This window comes from Trematomus bernacchii, unplaced genomic scaffold (genome assembly GCF_902827165.1).
Source record: "Trematomus bernacchii unplaced genomic scaffold, fTreBer1.1, whole genome shotgun sequence".
Taxonomy (NCBI): domain Eukaryota; kingdom Metazoa; phylum Chordata; class Actinopteri; order Perciformes; family Nototheniidae; genus Trematomus; species Trematomus bernacchii.
In genome coordinates, this window is record NW_022987839.1 from 2,359,075 (window position 1) to 2,371,323 (window position 12,249).

At 39.8% G+C, this 12,249-nt stretch overlaps 1 protein-coding gene across 1 annotated transcript in view; it reads right to left on the minus strand.

Moving 5' to 3' along the window:
- Positions 1–12,249, minus strand: part of LOC117500269 (microtubule cross-linking factor 1) — a 74,997-nt gene that overhangs the window by 20,322 nt on the left and 42,426 nt on the right. Inside the window, 4 exon segments of the mRNA XM_034153080.1 lie at positions 4,306–4,476; positions 6,892–7,116; positions 7,824–7,922; positions 11,255–11,371. Coding sequence (XP_034008971.1) covers positions 4,306–4,476; positions 6,892–7,116; positions 7,824–7,922; positions 11,255–11,371 — 612 coding nt within the window.

Below are 12,249 nucleotides of genomic sequence, written 5' to 3' on the forward strand. Positions count from 1 at the left end.
ACGTGCACTGTAGACCGGCAGTGGCTCAGTCAGAAGGGGCTGTGAGCCGTAGGGTCGCCGGTTCAAGTCCCCGACTAGACCTAAATATGGAGAGTGGACTGCTACTTGGAGAGGTCCCAGTTCACCTCCTGCCCTGCCGTGGTGCCCTGGACACCCCCCTTCCCCCCTCACTCCCATTGCTCCCCGGGCGCTGTACAATAGCTGCCCACTGCTCCTAGTACTAGACTCCTGGTACGAGGATGGGTTAAATGCAGAGAACACATGTCACTGTGTGTGCTGTGTGCTCTACATGTGTGACCATTAAAGAGGGGTTCATCCCTCCCAATTCTATCTATCTATCTATCTATCTATCTATCCTTTTGGTGATTCTACTGTGCAATAACCATAATCATTCCTACGTTCAAAACATCATTTTTATAGTATCTCAGACCTTAATATGTTCATGTTCAATTACCTATTTCCATGGATGAGTACATATTTGTCTTTATTTTTATATCATTTTCAATGTGTGCATCTCTATATTTAATAGTTAGCCACTTCATTATTTCTTGCCTTTTATCTGCTATATCACTTTTGTTGTAACGCTTTAAGTTTCCCCGCTGCAGGACTAATAATAAAAGTTATTACAATTTACAAAGTACACATTCGGTTAGGAACGCAGCAGCAGCAGTATTTATGGAGTAAATGAAGTGTAGCATGTATAATGAAGTGTGGTAGAAGCTAAATAACAGAGGTAGAATTATATATTGCACAGAGTTACTCACAGATTCCTGTTACTGTATTAAAATAGCCAAACTAAGAAGGCAGCCAGCAATAATAATAATTTTAACTAAGTACACATAAGTGTTATTGCACAACAATGGTGTCGCATTTTTTGTTTTTTAATACTTTTTATTTAGCAGAGGTTAATCCAGGTGTGAGTGAGCTCAGCAGGTTCTGTCTTTATCTTGAAGCTCCTTATCTCTGTCCTTTGTTTCTCTCTGAGCACTTGGGGATGAACCTGTGTTGTAAGTGCTTTTAAATCAAATTGTGCTCTCCATCCTGTTTCCCAGGCATATACAGTATGTCGTCCCCTTTTTCTTTCCTTACCCTTGTCCTTTCCAATCTACCCTTCCTTGTCTCCTACCAATAAAAGCACTTTAATATAAACGCATGAACGGATTTAAATAAAGGTTGGACAATTATATTCGATATTGGCGATTGTCTGACTATACAGTAGATGTTTTTTTGTTTGTTGCTGTTGCCAATTTAATGGTCTGTCTCCGTAAACAAATATATTTCCATGTCCATAAGGGCTCATTTTGAAAAAAACAGAGTAAGGGATTGTTGGAATAACAGAAAGACAATCAAATATTGTTTGAAAGATGAGTTAACAAGAAGAAGAATTAGTTGAAGAAACTTGAATCCTGAGGTCGAAGATATCCGGTTGTCTTGTTTAATAAAATATTTCCTATTATTTTCTTTTGTGAAGGACTTTGGGCTTCATGTTTGTATGAAATGTGCTATATAAATACATAAATTACATGACATGTCACTTGTTAGACGCTTTTATCCAAAGTGACTTACATACTCAATACTGTGGGCAATCCCCACAGGAGCAATTTGGGGTGAAGTGTCTTGCCCAGGGACACAACGACATGCTGACTGCAGTGGGGTTTGAACCTGTGACCCCCTGATCCGAACACCAACGCACAACCCACTGCACCACACCACATAAATAAAGTTGTGTTGAGTTATATCTCTGTGAGGACCTACCTAACTTACATTTAGCTAAGAAAATAAAATGTTATTGCATTGCAGACAAACTAATTTTTTAATGAAAATCAAACAATCTTTAATAAGGAAACCATAGATCATAAGGTCGCCCTGAAAAGGTAAAGGATAAGAACAGTCGAAATGTTTCTTTCTTGCATCAAAATTCATGTGTTTTTAAAACCAGGCTTTATTTTTCACTTCTCTCCCATGGCAGCCAGCTTTTTCCAAGTCATTAATGTGAGTATATTCACGATTATCCAAATAATGGAAGTGTTTTTCAGGACAATCTGTAACAAAATCCTCTATCATGCAATCCCTATTGGTAAACACCTCATCTCATCGACAGTATTTACACACACTTTAGCACTTCATCAGTATCCTACTCTTCAGCACCAGAGGGGAATACATCCAGACACACAGATGCCTAACTGCCTAAATCACGTGCATCTCCTCACTGAAATCTTTCAATGACCTCTCTATGGCTTAACATACTCTATCTCACTCTGCCTGCAGGAATTATCCTCCGCTCCGCTGTAGTAGCCTCGTGTTCAAATGCTTACTAAGCAACTAAGTCTGCATTTCTGCTCTCATGCGTAAAGCTTATAATATTGTCTACTGTGCACGCTTGTTAAAACTGAACAGAAACAATGTTAGATCACTGTGCAAACCACTTTTCTGATGTCGTGCAAAATCAAAACACAGGGAGAAAGTAGAGCACTTAAAGCTGCTTAATAATGCATCTGACCCAAAATGCCTACTGTACTTTCTGTAGTTTTACAGAGTGGATAAGTGATCCACAGACACACTGAAAGCAGATCTCAACACACACGATGTTTGGGTGAAAACATTCGGCGTCCTGAGGAACAGGCGCTCCTTTTGTCTCCTTTGCATGTCACTGAGCGTCCATATTTTTGTGTAAACAATAAGCATAAAAACTGGGTGTACTCGAAAATAATTGCTGCCTCTAACCAGTTATCTAGGCCAGAACTCTCATCTGCATACCCTACAGTACCAACCAGCTCTAATGAACGGCTGCCAAACATTCATCTGAACACAATGAAAGTGAACGAGAGAAACAATCAAAGGTCCAAACTCGCCCAAAACATACATTTATTCAAGATGGATAGTATGGAGAGTTTGATTTAAAGAAAAGTCTAATACAAAGTGTTTTTATAAAGCACATTTCAACATGAGGCACTTTGAAGTACTTTACAGCTTTAAAATAAAACTGCCATAAAATTACTTATAATTGAATTATCATTTTAATTAATCAGAAATCTTTTTTTATGGCGTCGGATGTTTTTATGATTCGAAGATTTATTGTATGCCTAAGCTACGAGTAACATTAAAACAAATAGTAGAATTGTACTGCATCATATTCATTCCTAATTCATCAGGTAAAAACAATGGACTAACTCAAAACATTTAAATAATGCTGGGTCCAATGTAGGTTAAAAAGTAATTTAACTGCAGTTATTCCTCATTTTTTTTTTTAAACGTATTCTTTAGTAGTTATTTTCTCACATTCCCCTTTACATCCATTAGTACTCCAATTTAGATGAACAGTTTCTTTAACAAGGGGTCACAACATGTTTAAAGGGGACCTATCATGCAAAATGCACTTTTTGATGTCTTTTATACATAAATATGTGTCCCCGGTGTGTCGGGGAACTCACGCAGCGTCAGAAAATAAAACCCTCTCTCTTTTCCTCCGTACCCAAATCTCTAAAAACGGGGGTTCAACGGAGCTGATCCAGATTTGCGTCCGATATGACGTCAAATCGGCGGCGGACCCACAGCACTATCAGAAACGTTGCTATCAGAAACAATGCCCGACTGTTTTGGACGTAATATGGTCGGTGCTTACATTAGCATCGCTAACACTCAGAGCTAACCTGTACTGGAGAGCATGTGTGTGAAGAAGCAGGAAATAAAAAGGAACTCACCTTGTGGTATAACCGGCAAGAGAGAAAGCCTTTGAGCTCCATACTGTTTCAGAAATAATCCTTGATCTAATAATCCTTGCGTTTCATCCCCGCAGCATTTCAGACAGTATCTGCCAGGTCCCGCATGAGCCGGCATAAGCTCCGCCCCCTCTTATTTTTTTTAATTTAATTTAGCCTTTATTTATACAGGTGAAAATCTCATTGAGACACAGGGTCTCATTCTCAAGAGAGACCTGTTTATACCCAGAATCAGCACTTTTGAAACAGGAAGTGAATTAGAGGGATATGAGGCATGGCTAGAATGGGTGATCTGTTTGGTATTTTGACCAAAACACTTCATAGACATGTTTTTTATATTTTTGTATATATCTGAGACCTATGCTATTGCCTAAAAATAGCATGATAGGTGCACTTTAAGGTCTCAAATCCTAAAGATTAAACATGAGAATATGAAAAATCAAATCAATGATAACACTGAGAACGTAAATAATCCAGGTAAAATAAAAATGAAATAAAAGATGGGTTATATATAAGGTCATCCTACATATTACAATGATACAGTCCAATATACTTAGGAAAAATATCCATATACTAGAACATTTACCTGTCTCTGGTGCGGCAGGTGTCGGTCAGGTGACGTCTGCGAGAAGACGGGTCCCGGGTCGGGGGGGTCCTCTGGAGTTTGTTGTAAACACAGCCTGTCGTCTCGCTCCTCCCCCCCCTCCGCCTGCTCCAGTATCACCCCCAGCTCTGGGATGCCCTCCAACTTCTCAAACTGGAACAGATGACATGAAAAGCCTGCGTTTTAATTCATGCGCTCATTTATTTTTTGTACAAACACATTCAGGCTCACAGTCGCTGAGCTTTTCCCAGCATGCAATGGGAGAGAGGCAGAGAAACACCACAGGATTAATACACACAGCGTGTCACATTCATACCATTATAAAGTCACACAGGTAAATAGTTTTGGTTTTATTTTGAATAAATGACATTGCTGCTAAATTTCAACAGTACATTTTTTTATTTTATAGTCATTTTCTTCACTTTTATATATATATATATTTTCATTTTCAAGTACACCAAAGCAAAGCTGGAGTAATACTTTTCATTTAATGTTTGACATTTTAAGCATATCTTTAATTTGCAGCAGTTTAAGTGTGAATGTTATCTAATAGTTGGATTTTTACCTTAAAGGTGGGGTATGTAATTCACTTCAGAAACACTTGTTGTTATATTCCATGGAATGCTCTTAACATCCCGATAGCAATGAATACATTAAATGCTTTGACAATAAATACATAAATGTCATCTGTGGAAGCCGTGGCGCTGTAAAAATCTCGACCAATCATCTGAGCCGGCCCGGCTAAAATAACTGGATGGCCTACCTGCCTGTCAGCCTTCCAAGGGTGTTTCTCAATCGCGAGTAAAGCTGCTTCAGAGCCACTATTTCAAGCATACTACGTCATCGAGTGCCGCCGAAGTACTGTTCCAATCTCCAGCATACTTGGAAATCTACCGAGCCCGGCGTACTCCGTTTGGAGAAATATCGAGGCTGCACATGAGTAGACTCCGCGGTCTTAAAATCCCCACAATGCTTTGCGCACGGACCAATTTCCCCAAATCTGTGGCGGAAGATGTAAGGTGGGGCCTCTCATATGACGCAGACCTGCACACTTGCTAGCCTGTTCCACTCTTCGTTTTCCGAATGCCAGGAAGTATTCTTGACTCGCTTCTGAAGCAAGATGCTCGGCAGACATGTGCTACCAAGCAAGCGTACTCGCGATTGAGAAACACCCCATCTGTGCACAAACTTATCTCGTGCCCTCATTGGTCATGTGTGCGTTCGTGTGTGTTGGAGGAGGGGCTCTATAAGGAAGTCTAAAGGAAGAGGCAGATTTTTTCCGGTTGTGTATTTTCAAATTCTAGCGCACTTGAGCTGGTATCTGATTCTGGTAGATGACCTACCCCACCTTTAATTATGTTTTGGATAAAGAGCTTCATGCATAAAAGATGAACCGCTCTGATTAGAACAATCTTTATAGAAAAAGTGAAGCTTTTTCCCTTTTCTATGTGTCTTTTTTAATTTCAAGGATCAACACATGGTGGTAACTCTTTTCAAAAACTCTGAGAATTGCAAACTTAACACAAGAGTAAAGTCAAGTATACAAAAGACTTGCACCCTTATAGACTTACAAGGAACCAGTCTTAAAGAGCCCCTATTTCCTTTTTGGGTTTTCTTCCTTTCCTGTAGTGTAATTGTGTCAAACATCCTTTTATTTGACTGTTTCTAAAAAGGAGCACTGTGAAGCCCTTTGAAACTGTAACGGTGATTAAGTGCTTTAAATATAAGCCTGACTTGAGACAAATATTCTGTAAGGATTCAAGGTCAAATTAAGGGCGGGAGGTAAACATCCTGAAGTTGACGTCTCACTGCTGCACCATCTGTAGGTGCAAATAAGGTTTCAACATAAGACGCTTCATGAATAAATAATGAATAGTCAGGACATAATCATTCGAATTTAGATTCTTATGAGACTTTGTAGTATTCAAGTATATGAAAAATGCCCGATCCAGGACAGAAATGCAATATTTCACAAAGCAAAGATATATTTATCTTTCTGACAGACACAAAATGACTGTTTTCGATACACAGGAGGAACCGGGTGTTTCTCAGTCAATAGATAAATCAGTAAAAAAAAGACCTCACAGTCCTGCTCAAATGCTCTCTGCTCTCTGGGGAAGAGCAATGCTTAACATGTCCAGAAAAAAACAAAACCACTGAAACGTGAATCCCACAAATTAGGAGTTTAATCAGCCGGAAGCACAAGAAGGTAACAAGAAAAGGTGAAGCATCGACCGCTGAATCAACAAGCCGAAACAACAAATGGAGACGCTCAATCAGCCGGGCAATTAACAAGACCTTCAATCAGGACTGAACTGAACTCAGGACGACTCGCTTCTCTGTGACATCTCATTCCTATTGATCAACTCAAACGCTTCCTGATATTCTTTATTGCTTTGTGAATTAAGTAATCAAATTGATCGTGTAATGTTTTTGCAATTTATGGGTATAAAAACAGAAATACCTTAAAAAATCTGCAGTATGGTGTCGATGAAACATGCAGAGAAACGCGCTAAAGTTATTAAAAATGATATCTTAAAGTGCCTCCAAACGTATAAACCCTCTGACCTCCTGACGTGTGGTCTCCTCCTCGCCCTCGTCCTTGCGCCCGAGCCTCCAGCTGGTGAGGATGCTGCGGAGCTTCATGTAGAAGATGATGGTGTTGCGTCTGAAGAGCCGGACCTCCTGCTGCAGCACGGCTCGCTCCTGAGGCCACGGCACGTCGTGGGTCTGCAGGCCGTGAAGCTCCAGAGCCCCGCGCTGCGCCTCCAGACGCAGAGCATCGTCCTCCGGCTGCACGAGGGTAAAGGGAAGATATTTGAATCATGTTATCAGCAAAAGGTATATTTCAAAATACTTTCTGAAGCTAAGTAAGTGACACTTAAGAAATCTATTAGGTCACCAATGTTTCAGTAGGTCTATTTGTTTTGAGAGACTTAAAACATGTATATTTAAATAATAAAAATATAATTAATCTTAATCTGTTTGGACAAAAAAGGTCAGACAATTGTAGAAAATGCTAAATTTGGGATATTAGACTTTATGTCCAACCAATCATATAAAACTCAAAGATATTCTGCCAGAATAACAAGGAATGAATGTACATTTTAAAAGTAAGATTTGGAGAATTTGGGGCATTTTTGCCAAAAGAAATGGCTAATCTACAAACTGTTTGGGTTTTAAATGATGCCGTCTGATTTTGTGAGCTTATTGAAAGTTTAGTAATTTAAAACAGAGACCCTTGTTTCTAGATGCAGATGCTACTTCTTTTTCCATTACATTTTTTTTGAGTCATCATTTTTTAAAAGCAAGTAAGCGCAAAATCAATCAATCATAGAAAATGCAAGTATGGATATTAAAGTAAAACCTTGTTTCCTCTCGAGTGGTGGCACTTAATTAAAATCATATTGAACTCCAGCACAGACAGCAGAATAAGTGAAGTGTGATACAGTTCTTCATGCTCTCATGTTCATGCAGTGTGACGGACTGCAGAGTAGTACCTGAGGCAGAGCAGCGACGGCCTCTCGATCCTCCGGCCCTCTCAGTCTGCGCTCAGGATCCAGACGAAACGTGAGGTCAGAGGCAGGCGCGTCCCGGAGCTGAACCACAACAACACAGTCACTTTACCAACAACCTCGATTAATAACAGCACATATTGATGTCTCACTATCGTTCTGTTGTTCTCTATTTAAAGCTTTATTTGAAAGTTGAAACAAAATCGCAAGGGTTTGTGTGTGGCTCACTGATCAGGACTGATAAAGGGAGGTGATTTGGACACATTGAACAACCCATATCTTCCTTCTTCAATCATTTAATGCTGACATTTTAATCTGGAATACATAATTATTCTTCTAGCAACTTGAAAGCTTTAGTATAGATTCTCAAAAAAATATTCAGACTTCAGAAGATGGATCGGGCTTTCTCGTCTTTTCACTAAAGTATGAAGCTGGAACCGGCTGCTGGTTAATGTAGCTTAGCATTAAGTCTGGAAACAGGACGACACAGCTAGCTTTGCTTTGTCCAAAGGTTTAGAAGAATTGCGTACCGGTACTTTTAAAAACTGAGATGTCTGGCACATAACCTCCCCGCAAATGTTATTTTTATGCTTTCCTATGTGTACAAAATAAACAAACAAGACATAATGTTTTAATTGGTGCTTTAGCCAGGCTAGCTGTTCCCTGTTTCTGTCCTTATGCTAAGCTAAGCTAACCAACTGCTGACCGTAACTTCATATATATTTAGAGAGTAGCATTACGTATCATCGATGTTTAAAGGTAAGAAAGCGAATAGGTGTATTCAACATAAGTATTTCTATCACATTGGTGATTTTTTTTTTCTTTTCAAAACTTAAATTAGGCATGATTACACAGTTACTAATAGCTCTAATGGGCAAAATGAAAATGTATAAATTCAATAAATAGGACAATAAATGTACTCTATTTGAACTGAAACACACTCCCATACATCACATTTCTATCACCAAATGAATATGTTTTGAAAGTGTTTTGAGTCCTCTTTTGCAGGTTTTTCATTTAATGCACTTCACAAATCATACAGGCCGAATACAGCACTTCCTACCATTGACTGCATTTTGATTACAGGTGAGAAAATGCTCGTAGGGAAGTGAGATGCTTATGTTGGTTTTGAATGTAATGATCCCTCGACTCATTTACAAGACATCCCTGTCTGTCCCTCAAAAATCCTTTTTGGAATTTGGAAACTGTCGCGTTTTTTAATGGCATTTCTTTCTTCTATCGTGCATGCAGGCTGGGCATTTTCTGTCCCCTCCGACAGTAAGATGAGCTGTTCAGTGTGTCCTGACCCTGGATCACCTCCCTGTCAGCCCAATGTCAAATGCAAATCACACAGGCCTAAAGTGCAGAGATAATCCAGCCATGTCCAAGCCGCTTTCCCATTCATTATAATATATATAATTCCACCTCACAGATTACTGCAGCAGAAAGCACAGGGACACAAAGAGTCCCCATGATGTGCTGTAACTGTAACTGTAACAGTGATGTGTGACTGCCAGCGCTCTGCATTACATAACAGCCGGCAATTTCTCTATGAACACAAGCATGAGGCAGCGATTATGATTCAGTGTCCAGCGATTACACAGCCGGTTTATAAAGCGCCTAGTCACTGAAAGATCCAACTGATCTGAGAATCCTGCAGCTATGTTAGCAAACACCTGTCTCTCTGTCTTTTAGAGGGAGTTGTGACACTTGTGTGTAAGCTGCACTTATATATATATATATGTTAGTGGTGCAAAAAAGTACACTTACTTAAATACTGTACTTTTGAGCATGTTTTAGGTACTTGTACTCAACCTGCGTATTTTCATAAATCCTACTTCTACAGTTTGGAAGCCACTATCGTACTTTTTATTCTACTACATTGATCTGAAAGCTTTTACAGATTCAGTTTGTTTGCCAACACAAAATATATGTCATCTAATAAAAACATTGGCACATAATTATAGGTTGAGATATCCAGCAGCAGTATACAAAGAATTACAATTAGCTTAGCCACCTTTACCAGCCTTGAAAGACACATTAATGCATCAAACATCTTAATCCAGTAATTTGATATATATGATTCTGAAATGTACTTTTGGTACTTTAAGTATATATTGATGCAGATACTTGTGCACTTAAGTAAGCTTTTGAATGCAGGACTTGTAACAGAGTATTTTTTACAATTTAGCATCACTACTTATACTGAGTACTTCTTCTACCTTTGCATATGTTTACTTTGCTGAGTCGTGTTATGACGCTGCAGCCGGTGGAGATGAACAGAGGACATCACTCTGCTGACTCAGCTGGGATACACTGAGTGCATACATATACCTAACAAGTCCTTATACTGCAGCTGTGCATGGCTGCTGTCTCACACTGTTTTAAAGTGCAACAAACTACCATCAGATTGTATCTTATAACACACAACATGCAATCATAACATTTGGTGCAATAAAAGCCACTACTTTTCTTAGATCTTGAGTATTATGCGATCCACTTTCTACTTCGAAATCTATCAAAAATGTCCAGGGCTCATGGTGTGAATTTATTAAAGCATAAAAGAGAATGTCAAATCAAAAGAGTTCAATTAATAAATAATGAAATAAAGATCAGTGGTTGTGGAAGGTGATATTAAGTGTGAGGGAAGTTGTGTTCAGTATTAAACAGTGACAGTGAGTGTCACGAGACAGGCTGGACTGAGCGGCTTCTGATCATAACAACACATCGAAACATTTAATTATCTAAAACTCAAAATCAGCTTAGTGCTCAGAGGCACTTTTTATAATTTGGTTGGGATGTGAGAAGCCACCTTATGGCATGAACATCATTTTCAGATTTAACTTCACATGAGTATGAATTGAATTAGATTGGATAAACTTGATATACTTTGGAGAAGTATTTAGGGATTTCTGTCTCCTGTAAACCAAATGTAAAGTCAAACCTTTAAGAATTAACATATACCTGTAAATGATATAACTTTCTTCACTGTAGAGCAAGTTTTCCTCCCATGGTGCACTGCATCTCAGGCTAACAGACGCTCCAAAAACAAACCCCAGAAGCGCCCGAAATGAATGTATTCTTTTGTTTACCTACCAGTATTAACTGCAATACATTTGAGGTGTGACACCTTCAGAATGAGTTTTGCAAAAGCATGACTATAGATTATTTTCAATTGTTCATTTTGCTGTATAAAAAGTGTAATAAAATAAATAAAATGACATGCTTTTGGAGCCCTGCAGAGCTGTGGTTTCACCATGGGAAAGAAAAACACATTTTGCTCCACAGAAACCAAACCAGATTTGTCTGTTAATCAATTTAGATCATTATATAATAGCATTTTACAGAAAGCTCGGAGTGCGGGGCTCGTGGAGCCGGTGTTAACTCAGTCCCACAGGTGGGAGGGGGGCACTGACCTCTGCTCTTAAAGCCAGGGGCCTGGGGTACCTAGTGAGTCCCGGGGGTCTCTGGCTCTGGGACTCCACGCCTCGCTCCTGTCCTAGACGCCACTCCAGCTCATCCCTCTGACCGGACTGTGAGTGACGTGGGGGGGGGAAGGGAAGGGAAGGAGGGTGAGGGTTGGGGGGGGGGGGTGAGGGGTTAGGGAGGTGACAGGTGAAGGATACAGGGGTGCAGGAAGTGGTGGTGGTAGGGGGAGATGTTCGAGGTGGACAAAATAGACAAAAGACAACAAACGGGAGTGAGGGGACGAGGAAAGAAAGCAGGTGGGGAACACAAAAAACAAAACAGAAAATGGGTAAAGAATATAAGCAGAGAGAGAGAGAGAGAGGGGGGGAAATTAACTAACAGACTACATGGTGTGGAGAAAAACAAACGGACTAGAGTACGAAGAAAAGCGCAAAGAGAAAGACCAACTTAAAGATGACGCCGTATGAGAGAGATGAGAAGAGAACGAGAATGAGGATGAACAAAATCATGGGCTGAAACATCTGGCGGGAACACAAAGAGGAACAAAGAGAGGGGGTCGGGGGGAAAAGAATGCAAAACACTTGTTATGAAGCGCATGCAATGAGGGATACATGAGTCCAAAACCAACAGCTGAGAGATACCACGGAAAACTGCGGAGCGAGAGCTAGCACGCTAAAGGTTTCCAACACATGCCTGTGCACAGCCCAGTGGGTTGTAGGAGGAGAGCCACATCGTTTCACACATCACAGCATTTAAATACACTGGAGGGCTGCCGTCGAGGTTTAAGGCCGCTATGATAGTTGTGAATTAGTTTCCCCACTAGCTAGCAGGAATTTATTGCTATTGTGCTAAATAGTTATCTAAATATGTGTGTAGCATTCACTAAGGGAAAACATTTAGGCATATTTTAAACTATTATCTCAGAATTATCTCAGAATTACAAGAGCCATATCTTTGGATTTGACCTACTGGTCAGAGGTTG